General features: G+C 33.8%; 1 protein-coding gene across 5 annotated transcripts in view; it reads left to right on the top strand.

The window, feature by feature from the left end:
• Cka (Connector of kinase to AP-1) overlaps positions 1 to 4189 on the top strand; it is a 164991-nt gene extending 160802 nt beyond the window's left edge. For all 5 annotated transcript variants that reach the window (XM_085807428.1, XM_085807430.1, XM_085807431.1 and 2 more), the window contains one exon: positions 1582 to 4189. In XM_085807428.1, the coding sequence (XP_085663554.1) occupies positions 1582 to 1751 (170 nt within the window). In that variant the 3' untranslated portion in view covers positions 1752 to 4189. The remainder of the gene's footprint in view (positions 1 to 1581) is intronic.
• The last annotated feature ends 13087 nt before the right edge of the window (positions 4190 to 17276 follow it).

The raw sequence follows: 17276 nt of genomic DNA, 5'->3' as shown, positions 1-17276 counted from the left end.
TTCAATTAGCTTTAATTTATTAATATTATCAGCATGATTTAATTTGATTTCTTCCTCATCAAAAGTATTACATGCTCGAGTAAACAACCTTCTAAGTTGCTTTCTATCTTTCAAAACAATATCCATAATGCACAAAGAATAAAGAAAATATAAAATATTTTTTCACTCACTCTTAAAAATGCAGCCGTAATCCTGTCGATGCCAGATATCCCGTTTTACCTTCGATATCAGAAGAATTATGATGGAAAATGAGTATACAATCAATTATCCAATGAAAGACATCTCGTCACGTAACACAAACAGTTTAATATTACAATTCTATTTACAAGTCTAATTAAGTGTTAGTTTTAGCTTTGACACCTCAAAGCAATACTCAGAACATAAATGGCATAAAATATTACTCATGAAAAACATCTCAAAAAGTCATTATTCTCATTACTTAAAACAAAAGTAAACAATAGAACAAACTTGAAAACGTAGATGTAAAAACTCAACTGTTGCCAATCGCGATTTACTAAATTACATCAAAATAAAGATAATAATCAGGTAGAGGTTCAACTTCACACAAATCCAATCACAAGTGCCCACCAGTGGCCTAGTAGTAAAGTCAGTGTGTTCCAGGCAGATGGGCTGGCTGCATGGGCATTTTTGTGGATTTCTTTTATGTGTAATGTGGATATGAAACAGTTACCTTAGAAAGTCCTCCACAAAGACACCTCCTCTTATGCAGCTAGCCCTAGCATGCTTTGCCATAATCATTCAATTACAAAATCTAATATTGGTTCCCTCTCCCTACACTTTTGGTTGTAGCTAGTTTTCAGTGTCCAGGTACAGCTGAAGATTTTCTTCCTTCTATTTGCCAAGAAGGGAAAACATTTAATTCTGAAATTTTGTAACATCAATTTGGCTCCCCCTAGATGCTGCACACAAGGACAGATGTACTGTCGTGTTCCCCTTTAGCTTCACCACTGTTTTAGGCAGATATTTTTAAACATCCTGTAGAGTCATTGGTGAATGTCTTAGGGCCTTTTTTTTTGTACATCTTTAGTTAGGCTATATTTTTGGGTGTAGATACTGTGCTTCTTTTGAAGTGCCATTAACTCATTTGTAAATGAAATGAATATTATAATACTGTATATTTGAATACTAAGACATTCCTGAGCTATTTGTTTGATGTCCCTACTGTGGCCTTCATTGTCTGCTATCCTGTGGGGCACTACCAAGAAAAAAATTTTTCAGTTGTAATTTTATCAATTGCAGCACTGCAGCTAGTAAGTAATCCTGGAACTCAGAGTGCTGGCATTATTCTTACTACCTGGAATACCTTATTCTTACCTGGCATTTTCTGTGCAGTTCAGACAGCAAGCTTTCATATATGCTCAACTACTTGTTAGCTTGTAAACATTTCCTGTTATATATATATATATATATATATATATATATATTAGCTTAGTCCATTAACTCCAAGAAAGGGTTCCAGGGTGCCATGTATAACCAAATGTTGTTTTTCCTTATAGCATTTAATTTTATATTCTGTGTTTTTATATTCTATGTCTTTTATATTCCTTTTTATCTCTTTAGGTCATGACTGCTCAATTCGTTTATGGAATATGGACAACAAAACTTGTGTGCAAGAAATTACATCTCACCGAAAGAAATTCGATGAAGCTATTTTTGATGTTGCTTTTCACCCTTCCAAACCATACATTGCTAGTGCTGGGGCTGATGCATTAGCAAAAGTGTTCGTTTGAAAGTTGTTTTTATCTGTGTATAGACTATGGAAGCTGAAGTGGTAAAAAGCCACTGAAATTTTTCCAGCCAGCATTTCAGCCCACAGACCAATGAACCTTAACTTACACTACTATTTATTTATTTATGTAGAGCTGAACATGGTCTTGCATTGTTTGCTGGCAAATCATTAGCTCCCATTAGATGTTTCTTTTGAGTTCTGAGCTGTATTTAATCATCATTCGTTTGTTTTTGAGTAGAATCTGTTTGTCCTAAACAGGTAGCTCATACATATAAAAGCTGAAATATCATGCAATATTTTCTTTTATATCAACAAATTTATGTGTTGTGATTTTTCTGAAAAAGAAATCATGATGTATCAAGTCATAGGTATAATTTTAAGTGTGTTGTGTGCAGGAAGACTTATGCATTTTAGTTTTCTAACTTGCCACTACTTTCTTCTTTCTGTGTGTGTACAATGGATGCCTCTTGTACATAAGTGAGTAAATGTGAAGAATAACTGTAACTAGAATGTAGGGGACTCAATAGCTTGCCTTTCATCAAATGATAGTGTAGGTAGAATTTGGTGATTCAGCATCTGGGACTTATCAAATATACATCAGCAGCACATTCAAGATGATTAAATGCACTACTGCTTCATGCAGCACCCAAGATGAATTCTTGATGTTGTAAGAGTGATAGTGTTGTACAGTGTACAAAGTCTCTGTCAGGATCTTTTCAAAGCAGATTTTTTTTATTTCATTTTTATTATATTTTTTTTTAAATCATCCTTGAACTAAATGCTGCATTTATCAAAGGCTGAAATGACAAAGCGTATTAATTAAAGTATTTATTTCTAATCATTTTGTATAGCTGCTACAGTTGTGGCTCCATATTCTAATGATTGTGAAATTGCCTTAGAGCAGCTCTTAGGTGTACAGTGAAAAAAAAAAAAAAAAAAAAAAAAAAGTATTTAGAACTAAATGTCATCACTTGAAATCCAAGAAGAATATCAAGATCTATGAAGAAAAGTATATATTGCTGTAACATGAATTTTTGCAGCTGTGGTCAGTGATAGATCCTGTTTAGAGTTGAAGGAGTGCCCTTCTGTCATGCAAATTTTATGCTATAAACTGGGCTTTGTGCTTCCTTTTATAATAAATCCAGGAACAATAAATAGTGTTGTCTGAAAATTTCAGCATGTTTGTAAAGTCTATATTTGTGAAGAAAACTTTTTCTACTACTATTGAAAATGTGCATCACTATGATATAAAACATACCAAGAGAAACTTAAATTCATTTCATTGTCATGTTTTATTCTTGGGTATAACTTTCCCCTTACATTTTATTTATTTTACACACGTAATAGATAAAATTTGTTTAAAAAGCTACTGTACATTTTTAACTCCACTTGTATGACAAAAATAAAGTGATAGCATAATTTAGTTTTGTTCTTTTAATCTTTTGCTATAAATAAGAGGTTAACTATGTTGTCTGCCCTTTTATTCCTCGAAGTGCTAAATGACAAATTTTGGTGCTGTAAATTATAAGCATCTAATGAGCTTAAATTAATTTCATGGAAAGGAATTATTTATTTGAATAAATGATCTAATCGGTATCATGTTAATGTCAACTTGTGACGTTTGTTTTTAAGTATTTTAATGTGATGTCACATTGTGCATATAAATGAAGACTTGCATTAAAATTTATTAGGATTAAGTGTATTTCTTTCCTGTATTTGTTTTAGTGAAGATGAAATTCTAATATGCATATAATGATCCTAATTTGAATGAATTATATATATATATTTGGAAACATTTATTTGGTGCTGTTGAGATGTTTTGTCAGATCCTACCTCAAAATGAAATTTAATATTCAGATATTAAACAGTTATAATGAAAATTATTTTAATATTTGTAATGAAAAATCTACAGATATTGATTACCTCATTATGTTGGAATTATTGTGACATGCTAAAATAACTTAATCATATAAGATGAAATTATTTTGTGTAATAAATTCAAATAGAGTTAATTTTAACTCTGATCTGCATAGCCATAACCTCTAGTAACTGATCATGTAAAATGCAACCAGAATGTATGAATGTTTATTTATGTTTTTTATATAAAGTCATTGAATTCTTAAATATAAGGAAGATTAATTAAACATTTGAACTCCACAATTCACATTATTATTATTGTGTTTATTTATTTAATAAGGCTGAAGTAATTGGGGTTTATCTGCAATTAGAGAAATACCTTTTCAGAGGCTTTATATTAAGAGAAACTGACTTATGTTCTCATTATATATGGGAAAAACCCACTACAGTCAGCCTGCTCAGCAGCTAGAGTCAAACTCAGGAGAAACTACCAGTGTTTGTGATTGTATCTGTATGGCTGTTGTGGGATATTATGCTTACATGTATAAATATTCGTAAATAAAGTGATTTTATTTACTCCTATTTAATTTCTCGGTTGGTTTACAGTTTCATCTATGCATATGAGGAAGTTTCTGCCGTGTTGTCATTTTTTAGTTATACTGTAACAAAATATTTGGAATATTGTTAACTAAATGAATTAGGTTCAAGTTCTCTTTTATTGTTTAGTATCAAATGCACTTACAAAAAGTGTTTTGATATTTGTCTTAAGAAACATATACATTCACTTATGTCCTTTTTGCTCACATCATAAATAATTTGCACACCATTTCCGTGCTCATGCTTGGAACTGTTTCTGGAAATGCTTTTGGAATTTTCTTCTATGTTTATTTAACATCTTTTGATTCTTTTTAATTTCTTTGATTTCTGCATGTCAGTGCTAACTTGCCAAACTAAAAGAAAATAAAAATTCTCCCTTTCTTAAAGAGGAGTAATAGTTTAATCATGTTTTGGAAGGCAATATAGAAATTACAGTTCATAAAATTAATTTACATACAAAGCAAATATCCATATGGATGTGTTTTAACTTCTGCATGCACAAGTTGTTTCTGCCAAAAAGTTAAGGTGCATGTTCATAACTCATTCCTAGATCATGAAGTGGCCAGGGTATGATTTCTGCCTCTGTAAGCACCTGACTAATATATGAGTACTGGTAGCCTCAGATGAAGGTTGTTAAGTAGAATAATGTCAGTTTTTTCATAATTTACTTGGGTTGATTGTTTAAGTTTCCTCATAAATGTAACAAAATGATAGAGCCGGGTTTTTTTTTTTTTCCTTTCTTTGCTTCATGTCTAAACATGCCATCTAAAAATGAAGGAAAAAGATGTGTGAGTTTGACTGTTAAACGCTGCTATCTGTAAGATGAAGTTCATTAATACATCAAATGATTTTCTGGGTTCCTTTTCCTTCCTTAATATATTGTAATGAAAAAATTGAATTATTTCAGAAAAAAAAAACAGTGGTGTTTTAGAAAATGAATAAAATACACAGAAAATCTTTAAAAAATAAAATATTTGAAATTAATTCAAAATTATTATTTTGAACAATATTTGAAGTATTTTCTAACTTAAAGCTGTTTGGAATTTGATTGAGTTGACTATGCATTCATCATATCACTTCTTAATAATTTTTAGCCATTAATGGTTTAGATTCATTTTCTGGTAAGAATTAATGTGAGTGATTAATCGTAGTTCAGAAGAGATAATATAGGAAATACAGTTGTAGAGAAAAGGAAATTCTTTGCATTCTTAGCAATTCTTCACATATGACAAGAAATTATATTCCTTATACCAGTCAAGGACATAATGGCAACTTTTTTATTTGTAAGATGTTTCCCTGTGAGGTGAATATTGATAACTGCTGTCCTATTACATTTAGAAATTATTGACTATGAACTTACAAATAATTTCTGCATCTTGAAGCTATCGCATTGCATAGAACCAAGTCTTAATCTTTTTAATCATGTTTAACAAACAAATATATTTTGTTTCATTTCCTGCATTAAATATTATTTTATTTCACTGCTGTAAAGTATTGAAATTTGTTGCAAATTTTGTCATATTTAACATCAAAATATGCTTTATTTTATTACCTGTTTGCGAAGTATATTCATTATTCTTTTGTCCTGTTTAAATGGTATAACATGAATAAAACAACATTTTAATCTTAATTTTACATATAGTGTGATAAGCAAATTACTACTCTTGCTGCAACTTGATTTGCTGCTTGTTTTAAATAGTACATTTAAGTTCTATACAATTAAGCTTTTGCTTGCAATTTATATCATTGTTTAACTATGTATTTGTTTCATTAAATTTGCGCTTTATGATGATTCAATAATATGAAATGAAATGAAAAAAAACTGGAATTTTGTCTGTTGTTAGGAAGTATGCACGTAAATTCCACATTCTTTGAATTGAACTAAACTACACCAGATTTAATGTCCTTTTAGTAAAATATTTCATCATAGCTGTAATATTTTATTCTGTGTGGTAAATTTTAATTAGCTGATACAGACAGTGTATTTTCTTTTGGGTAGGCAATGCAGTATAAAGTACAAATGAGAATTTTGTGAATGTCAAAATTATGTTCATTACTAGTAGTATAAAAGTGTATATCATGAATTATTGTAATGCAGTCAGATTAACTTCTGTGTCATTTGTAATGAACCTTCTGTAGGTTCCTCTGCTCTGATCTCCAAGTCTGGCTTGGCCAACATTCTGGTATACTAGCAGTACCGTAAAGCCATTTCAAGTGTTAGTCCAGAGATTTTGTTAAATTCTTCTGTCTGTAATAACATAATAATTTGTGCTGACAAATGGCAGAAACTTACTCCGCATTCACTTACAACTCTTACTCATTTCTTTTGTGAAAACAGAATGAAATATCAGCCTATCATTTTGACTGGAATATAGCCTTTTGTGGAAATCCAAGTACTTGGATTTAAGCAAAGATTCATCTCACCTCTTCCTAATGCATGAGCATAAAAACCCCTTCATGAAAATGTATTTTCCCTTATACATGTAACCCTTGTATGCCTTATACTAAATAGGTAATTTATTATTTATGTGTGGGTGAAATTTAGTCTCATTTGGGGGGGAAATGTACTTTATGTGTAGCGTACTAAAAAATCTTGTTTCATGTGTTATTTCCATCTCTGGCAACAAATTGAAGCAGATGATGAATGATGAAACTTTTATTTACATAGTTTCCCCTCCTTTAGTGCCTTGGGATGACTATTATGATATCCAAAAACCCCAAATAAAGGTATTTTCTCTTTCAACTATTGATGTTTTTATTAATTCTTACTGTTTGACATCAGATGGGACAGAAGGCTGTATTACATCTATTATGTTTACATAACCAGTCTGATAATAGTGTTATAGTTCTAGATTTTGAAATTTTCAGTATTTTATGTAGTTATACACTAAAAAGAAGTCGTTTTAAGATACTATGCAGCAGTATTTAGATAGCTCTTTGGTGTGCTTCTTATGCTGAAATTAAAATAGGATTATATTTGCCACACGGGACTTTTTATCGACAATCTTTTAACAGACGCAGACATTCTTATCATGAGTTGAATTGCATCAAAAATTATCTATAATAGATAATGTCACTAAATTTGTTTATCCATTGCTAACCAAATGTTTTACATCATTTTCAAATGAATAATATGCTATTCATCCTCTCCATTGATCATGCAGTGATTCAGCATAATCTTGTAATTGTTTCTGTCACAGGTCTGCTATTTTTTGCAAAAATTATGATAGGAAAGCTGAGGAACTTAGAATAATATATTATCAGTTTTCTAAATATATATTTTAAAAAATAAAGAAAAAGTTTTGTGTAAACTTGATTATTCTTTCAGTAGAATAAATTATATTTTATGTTTGACAAATTGTGAAATGAATTTTCATAGTAAATTATTTGGTACCATGTTAACTATCAGTTATTTTAAATGAAATTTTATCTTCATAGTAGATTACTATAAATTATAAAAGCATGATTGGGATGTTTTTACCTAAAAAGAACAGTCATTGTTGTAGTCTGTCACAAGAACTTCTCTGGCCAGTATGTCAATATGTAAGGGTGAGTCAATGGAGGTTTTATTTTGTTTCTCATGAATGCTGGCAATGGGAAAGTTAAGGAAGTTAACTTTCATATCTATTTTATCACAGCTGCATCTTCTGAACAACTTTTATTACATTTGTTTCTGCTTCTGCTATATCTTTCTTGTTGTTGTCTTAAATTGCATAATTTTTTAAAATTGGCCTTCCAAATTAGAAAAAGTTAAACATCAAGATCTTAAGCATATCAAATCATGTACAGTATTGCAAATTTTTTCTCATCTGCTGAAGTCTTGAGTAATTCTTTCTAAAGCTTTGAAAAGAACTTGAGCAACTAGACTATCTGAATACAGAGTTTACAGAATTAGGCTAAATTTCGATATCGGCTGAAGAGAAAGTTCTGAACACACCTGGAAAAAAAATAAAATCGACAGTCATCAGAACTGAAATAGTTAATTTTGACAAATGTTTCATATAGTAGTTAATTAACAACATCAAAGGAAAAAGTGCAATCCATATGAAAATTCCTGCATGTTTTGAAAAAGAAAATTGCAAAAAAGGTGCTGTAAACTGTGTAAAGTTTTACATTTTAAGAATTTTCACTGGAAGAAATGCATTGATAAAAGAAAATTGCTTAACCAAAAACCCAATATTGTGTTTTCAAGAAATTGGGAACTTAAAAATTGGAAAACTGGCTGCTACCTCATTTACATTAATAAGCATGAATCAGTAGCAACCTACCATTCAAGAAATATTGGCAGGATGCATTTTAGGCACACAAACGAGTGTTTACTCAAGGAAGGTAATTGTTGTACATGATGGCTTGTTCTACATGATTTGTTCCAAGTACTCAATTACAGTGTAAAGCATCAGCTTATGTCGAGGACTACCATAGAAAAATGAACTATGAAAATTTTGAAAAATGAGTATTGGAAAAACTTATTTTTGATGTACGATCCAAAAGTGTAGTGATAATGAACAATGTGTGATATCGCATTAAATTTGAAGATTTGCTACAAGCACTGATAAATTGGTGGATAAAGAATGGGATATGCTTCAATCTAAAAAAATGGGGAAACGAAACTCTTAACATTGTTAGAATGGAGATGACCAGTAAGTGTAAGTCATAAAATTGGTCTATGTTCTAAAAGAAAGGGGTGCGATATTTTTCACCTTTTTCCCGGTGGATTTAAATACAATTGAATATGTTTGGTCATCAGTTACAAGAATAATTAAAAAAAGTAAGGAAATATAACTAATGATTTAAGCTTAGACCATTTGAATTGCACCAAACTATGAAGAGTGACTTTCCGAGAATGTAAAGCCCATTATAGCTATATATGGAAATACTTGAAAACTTATTAAGATAAGAATTTTTGAAACAGTTTATGAATGGCTAATGATTCAGACTGGCGCTTTTGAACATAAACAGAATATTGTGACCAATAACTTCATTCAAAACAACAACAACAACATGATCACTTAAACTGTTAGCCCACTAGTGGCAGAGTGGACGAAACTACCAAATTAAGTAAGCCATTGAAAATAACCTGATTGCAAAGTATCAAGTATTAATTTTTCCAGCATACTCATAATTTCTGAAACATATTTTAAATATTTTTCTTTGTAAATGTAGATGCTCAATAACTTTCAAAACCCTAATTTGTTTTTTTAATATTTTATGGTGGTTGTTTTTTTTTTTTTTTTTTTTAATATTATCTTTAATGCATGCATATTTTTAACTAAACTGGAAATTAAGCTTGGTAATTAGGATAAAAGTAGTTTTTTCCATACTCCCGTTTAAAAGTGGCCAACTCTTAATTTTGTTTGAACTTAAGGTATGAGAAAAGAAATACTGTTTGCAAAATATATTTATTGAAAGTATGGTGTGTTGAATAAGCATTTTTACTTTCGAAAAGATGAAGTTTTTCGTTTTTATATTGCAAGCAGTGAAATAAAAATATTATGAAACAGAAGAGTAAACTAGTTGTTCGAAGTCTGAAAAAATCGTATTGAGTATTTTATTTGCAAATTCAATGTAATAAGTGTTATAAGGAGTATGTTATTTAAGGCAGAAAAGGAAAAATAAATGTCGTCGTTAAGGGCGCCATGATGGCAAACTAATGCTTTTTTCCTTCCAAGACACTTCTATAAGAAATGGGTTACAGTTCATTTGTATGGCAACAAATACCCATAGATTTTCTATTGAGAGGTGTTTTTAGGGTAGATAGACTTAAGCAGTCATTTTTACAGATCCTCATAAGACATTTATGAACTATTTTTTGTTTATGCCTTCACAAAGTTTTCTACGTGGAGTCCATCATAGCAATACACAATGGGGTATTTTATTTGTCTCCATAAGGCAAGAAATCGCAAACATGCAAAATGGGTAGAGAGTTTCAATAATTAAGGGAAACAAAAAGTACCTAAACCACCTAAAGTGAATTTAATTCAAATAAACGTTCCATGATACAATATATCATCTATAAACAAATATGTCGCACTAGCCGGGTGCGTGCAAAAGCGGCAGGCAGTGAGGAAAATAACCCTGCAGCTCTGAGCTTGCATTTGCCTAATTTTAATTGTAGGATAATGATAAGAATTCAAAAATCACAAAGAAAAAGGGTCTTCGTAACTGCTAAAATAAATGCTGTATTTCCTGGCAAAGAAAATCTTTCGCATAACAAAAAGTAAGACTAAAAAAAGAAAAAGAGGTATACAAAAAATAGCTGTAGCTAGGGTTTTTAGCACGCAGTCACAACTCAAGATCTTGTGTCCCTCCTGCTTGCCAAATATGGGAAACCATTTCATCCTATAAATTTGTAACATAGTTCGGCGCCACCTGAATGCCAGGCCAGGGAACAGATGTTTCTCTCTAGCTATGCCCCTGATGTTAAACAACTGCTTGCTGATAAACCTTTTCAAAAGCAGAAAAAATTCTTAAAAATAGCATGTAGTTTGCAAAAGGCAGGGTATACAGTTACAAGGCATTTTTAACACATTTTGCAACCAAATAAGACTAAAGAAATCACAGGTCTAGAATGTTTAAAGCTCTCCTCTAGGAAGTCATGCTTTCTTTGAAGTTAGAACAAACACTGAATGGAGATTACATTTTCAGTTGCATTCTGAAGTGTGTCTCAGGAAGCCTAAACAGTAGAGTTCTGTTAAGAAGTTTTTCAAAAGCCAGAGCGTTTGAATGAGGGAATTCTTGATGGAAAGATTTAAGGAAAGTTGAATAAAATAATTATTGTGATTGAGTTGATTAGCTAATTAACTTTTGTAGCTAGCAAAGGCTTTGTTAACTATATGAACTGAAAACCATGTGAAGTATTTCAAATCTTTCGGTTATGGGAAGGTTTCTTATGGTTATCCGAAGAGAAATGTCACATCGTACTGTGCATCGATGCTTGGTAATCAGATAGTTAGGGGTCGATCAATTGATCAGTCAGATGGTTATCTTCTGAAAAGGGAACATTTTAAATGAACTTTTTGTACGTGTAATAAACAGGACGATTCGGAACTCATGAGAAACTTCAAGGGGTGGTGCAGCATACTGTAAAAAAAATTCTGTTATAGGAATGTATGGGTGAAAATGAGGCGTTGAGGCACAGACACGATAATGAAATACGAATGAAAACATATATTGTTTAATTACAGCATCAGCTACAAGTGCCTCAGAACAACCTTTACAATAATTGCTAAAACTTGCATCTACCAACAGGCATCAATGGAATGTCTGTTATGTACTATTGCCTCGCAGGTAGCTTGTTGCCTATCAACATTATGCAACTGCGACAGCATACTATTTATGACTGTGATGTTACCAGCGATAGGAGACTTATATCTAATGTTCGAGCTGCAAATAGTGACAGAGCAGTGCTGTGGATGTATCAGAAACTCTTTCCCAGTAGACAAATGCCGAAACACAAGATGTCCGAGTGGTTACACCTTCCACTTAGTGAAATTAGTTTCTTCCATGCAGGGCGGGATTAAGACTATTAGAGACCCTAAGCACTTAAACGATTTTAGTGCCCCACATGTGTTTTCCCCAGTTTTTCCTTCATTCCATCTCTCTGTCGGTTTTGGTGTAGCAGTACCATGCATTCCATGGTAAAACCGACAATGGGAAACTTTTTGGTGTCCCTTTTTCTCATTTGTGCTCTAAGCACGTACTTATATTGTTTAACCCAGCTCTGCTTCCAAACCAGCAAAGGAAAGAACAATTCCAGCCAGGAAATACAGCCAGTTTCCAGTCATGGATGAATTCATCTTGAACCTAGTAGAAGACAGACCTGACCCAAGTAAATAGCTATTGCATGTCACAGGGCGATGAATCAATCAATCGTTTTGAGAAGAGTTAAACGAAGAACGTCTAAACCCAATCCATTTGCAAGATATTCACGCTTTGAAGAGTCCGTACGCATTTCCAAGAACGAGTACCTAAATGTGAGTGGGTATTGTGAATCCCCTCTGCATCTGTTAACGGCTGATGTTATCGTATTTTTGTGAAAGAGTTTTACGAGAATTGCGTCACAATAGCCGTTCGTAATCGACTATAATTTCAGCATGCTTGGGGGCCCACTAGCGGCCGAGCGGTAACGTCGCTGAACACTGGTAGTTCGGTCCGAGGTTCGAATTCCGCGAACGGGCTGGCTGCATGTGTGTTTTCGTGGTTTTCCCCATGTGTAACGTGTATACGAGCCAGTTCCCTTTAAAAAGTCCTCCACGAAGGCATCCCGACCTTAACCTTTTCCCGTGGGCTCGAAATACAGTTGTGTACCTTCACTGGGGGCTCTTGGCTCAGCAGTTATGGAAAGGGGGAAAAATTATCGAATCGAGTCCTTAACGAGTGGATGATTAGTTCTCTTTTGTCGGCAGGCAGGCAAACGCTCAGGATTTCCTTTCAATGTAGTTCACCCGCTCAAGGCGTTAGAATGCGGGATGTACTCTAATCGCTTTCACACTGCAGGTAGATAGATGAATACAGTTTTCCCAAGGAAAAAAAAAAAGTATTATTTTACCTTCAAATGGAATGTATGCTATAACTGGAAATTTTGTTCTAAAAAGTGTTCCATTTTACCTTTAAAATAGTTTTTTAAACTTGCACCTATATTATGTACTAAAAAGCTAGCGAAGTAGTCAGTGTTAAATATATTCACTTGTCATCGTATCGAAAATTCAGTGATTTAGTATAGTCAAATATTTCCTTCAAACAATATATGCATTTTTATTTTTAATAGTATTATTATTCTGATGTTGAAGAGCAAAGAGTTTATTTATTACAAGTGCCATTTAAGAAGCATTTTCGGATTCCAAAATGAGTGTTAATACTTTTACACCTCTGGTAATATTCATTCCTGGAGAAATAGAATTTGCTCATTGCGTTTGTACTGCACTAAATTATTATTGAACAACGCCGGCACTAAGAAAAATATACAATGCATGAGCCAAGAATTTTTTTATTTATTTATTTTTTTTCCATGCGGCATTGAAAATAGCGGTCCCAGAGTTGAAATGCCTTTACATCAGGGATATAAGATGTTTAGTTTATTTAATCGCGTCATAATTTTTGGTTCAAGAAAGAAATGCAAATGCAAACCATGGAGCTTTAGAAAATAAAATCTTTGTTGAGTTTTAATGTATTCAAAAATTTAGTTTTATCGCTTAGAGATATAAGATACTACTTTTACCTTAGAATAGAAAGGGAACAGTTGTTCGATGATTTATATTGCTACTTCATTTTTTCTTTGAATGCAAAATTGCATATAAACTTTGAAATTTCAAAATGTAAACATCTTTGTCGAATGGCGAAATATTTCTTCAGTTTTTTATGATCTACATTTTCAGAATGCTAAAATCGTCTTTGAGGTATCAAACTGTAATGCGAAATTTTCAGATCTCAAGCTATTTACTGTTGCTTTCTATGGAAGTAATGAAGCTGGGAATGAAGATTCGTACTGAGTTAATGAATATTAATGAAGATTCTCACTGAGGATTAAATTCAGGGAACTAAAAAGTAGTACACATCTGAATTCCTGTATACATGCTTAGTATTCCAATATCTTGTTTCATTCCCTCCAAAACACGATTCTCACGTAAAATTAATTACTTTCTGAACACTACAAGTTACTGAGAGGTTGAATTCGATCGCCTGACGTCGAACCTATGTCTAACTACCATCATTGAGGCCGTTGAATGCTGGTAGTTAGACATAGGTTCGACGTCAGGCGATCGAGCTGGCCGCATGGTTGGTTTTCAATGTGTTCCCCATGTGAAACGTGAATACGAGCCAATTTCTCCTAAAAATTATCCACGAAGGCATGCTTTCCTTTAGGTAGGCAGTCTTCGTGTGCTTTCCGATATTCAATTAACCTAAACTAACGTATCTAATTTCTGAACAAATTGATACAGATATAATAAAAATTCGTATTTCATTTGTTGCACAATTAAAATTCATTTTGTCATTAAAATGATTCATAAAAGGAAGGGTTTCTAAATATAGTTATAAAACGCTCATAAGTTTAGCTTTCTTATTTCGAATATAATTTTATTTTTATTTGTCGAATTAGATAAAGTGTTATCTACCTAAGCAAAAGGGGCTTTCGTGGAGGGCGTTCGAGGGAAATTGGCTTATATACCCTTTACATATGTGAGAGAACAAGAAACGTTCATGCAGTCAATTCGTTCTTCGGAATTTGAATCGAGGTCAAATTATCAGAGTTAAAGAAATATTATTCGCTCAGCCGCTAGTTATCATTTAGAACACATAACAAACCAAAATTTCACTCAAGTAAGCGGTAGTCGTGGAATGCATGTCATTTAGAAATAACATTAAAATTAATTTTTATTACCTGAAACATTTATATTACTACAATGCCTTATACTAAAAATTGGAATAAAGTGATAAAAACACTTATGAAAAGAATGAAACGAAGATAGTTTCAAATTCGAATTGAAACCAAATTAAAAAGAATTTAATTAGGAATAACTGAAAAAATTATACAATTTTAAATACATTCAAGGTTTTAAAATAATTTCCGAAGAATTTTAGCAGCCGAGTTTCCGAAAATAAAATTTCTTTGATATTTGACCTCCAAGCCGTATTTGTACTTGAAAAAACCTGAAAACGAAAACGCGTGAGAATCGAAGTAACAAACTGTTCTTTTTATTTTCTCCTCTCAACAAAATATTTCCTGGAAGATACCGAATTTGCAAACAAGCCATGTGGGTTTAAAACACGTACAATTTTCCCCAATCCATTAGCGGAATCCCACAAAAGAACGCACTCTCCCGTGGGTCATAAAATAGTCATCAAGCCTCAAGCGCTAGAATTCCTACCCCTGCCACGAACGGCAAACTGTCCCGCGCCCAGTTGTTGTATCCTTAGTACGGGACACATATGTCCCAACCCCCGGGAAAAGGTTAAGGCAGATAGCCCTCGAGTGCTTTGCCGTAATCTAATAAACCAAAATCAGCATGCTTGGGTCATAGTCAGTGGTGGTTTGGAGTCTTCACAGTTGTTGGGGCCTCTCATCCATAAGTATTAATAAAAGTAGCTAAATTTTCCATTTAAACTGTATTTCTATGCTTCAGCTTTTTGAGCTCTTGCTTACGCTGAAAATTTCGATTCAGAAATCGGTCGATTGCTAAGTGATAAAATTCTGAATCAGAATTCGACATTTCTATATTTCGATTCAATTTGCTAATAATGTTACAAAAAAGTAATGCAGAAATCGCAACTGCAAAACTCACAGCTTTTCTTTGAAAGAACTTTTAGGTGTATATAGTCATATCCCAGCTGCACAACACAATGGCGAGACATCAGTATTTCCACATACGGGAACTTCCATTACCACTATCGAACTGGGAGATTTCCAAATTTTTCTGAATCACTGCAGGAACACCAATGTTAAGAATCGAAAAGGTCTTTAAATTCTGGTACACTGATGACACTTATAAGGGCCAAACGGCAAAATCACGGTTTCTACTTGCTTATTCATGCTATGAATGTCCACCATCACTCATAAGTATCTGAATTCTACTTACTCATTTAGAGATCATCTGCCTAATTTAGCATGCTAATAAAAGCAGTTCCATCCTGCTTGGCATATGCTGAAGCTATGATTGATATTCATTTATTTGCATGCGACAAAGCACAACTGCACCCAGTATACAGGGTGTTCTGTAAATGTTGCGACAAACTTCTGGGGGAGGTAGGGCACATCATAAGGATTAAGAATTGCATAGGAACCCATGCCCGGGAACGTCAGGGGTAAGTACTAGCAGAGGTAGAAGATGGGAAAGGAAACAAGAGAGAGATTAATTTGAAACATATATTGGACATGAATACAAATGATGTACGACAGTTTGAATGTTACAACAGATGTTCTAAGTTTGCACCGTCAGACGCCAAGCATGCCTGACACCGACGGACCATTGATTGCCGGAGTACAAACACACCTGGCGTTTCTTTGATTGTAGCAGCTGCGTAGGCGAATCTTGTTACGAGATCCATTTCAGACACAACATGATCGTGATACACGACACTTTTGATAGCTCCGCACAGAAAGAAATCAAGGCTGGATAAATTCGCTGAGAGTGGGGGCCCAGGGAACCAGTCCAGCACTCCCAATCCATCGATGCAGGAATGATCTGTTCAAATGGCTACGAACTTCCAGTTCAAAATGAACAGGCGTCCCATCATGTTGGAACCACATGCTGCGCCTCACATTTGGTGGAATATCATCAAGCAAGTCGGAAAGAACCTGCTCCAGAAAGATCAAATAATTCGTGGCTTGCAACCTGGATTGTAAAAGGTACGGCCCGACTAAGCAGTCGCCGACCAAACCCACCCATTCGTTAAACTTTGAAGCATTGTTGTGCCGCACACTGCGGGGTTTTTTCAGCCTACAAATGTTGATTGTGGTCATTGAATATGCCATCCCTATTGAATGGGGCCTCATCCGTAAACAACACATAAGCTGGAAAATTAACATCATGGGCACTTGCAGAAACCACTGTTATAATCGCATACGTTCAGGATGGTCATCGGGGAGTAGTAACTGAACCATTTGGAAGCGAAAGGCGTGGAAGGAGCAGTTATGCTTGTCCTTGGATTACTCTCCACCGTATCCAGAAAACTTTCTTCCCTAACGACCGAGCGAGTCGATCGTGGCCTGCCCTCACTTGTCCTGCCACTTCTTAATGACCCGTAGTCGCACAAATTTTGATGCAGACGTGCAAACAAACTGTGGTGGAGTTGATGTCTATCGGGGAAGCGTTCTCGATAAATGCGTGCAGCGGCTCATCCATTACTCTCAGCTATTCCATACACTAAGTGCATGTCTGCAGCGTTCCATGCTCTTCGTATGCTGCCTACCGCTCGAATGAGACAATCCTCGCTTTCCACTAACAATCTCTTATACAGCAGCCCCGGCGGCGCACAATGACGTTTCTGGGGATGGGTTCCTATGTAATTTTTAATCTTTACGATGTGCTCGATTTCCCCCAGAGGTTTGTCGCAATATTTACGGGATACCTTGTAT

This window comes from Stegodyphus dumicola, chromosome X1 (assembly GCF_044657685.1).
Source record: "Stegodyphus dumicola isolate Sdum_Otavi_A_Nest chromosome X1, ASM4465768v1".
In the NCBI taxonomy this organism is placed as follows: domain Eukaryota; kingdom Metazoa; phylum Arthropoda; class Arachnida; order Araneae; family Eresidae; genus Stegodyphus; species Stegodyphus dumicola.
The sequence above is the reverse complement of the archived record's forward strand: the minus strand, read 5'-3'. Positions and strand labels throughout refer to the sequence as shown.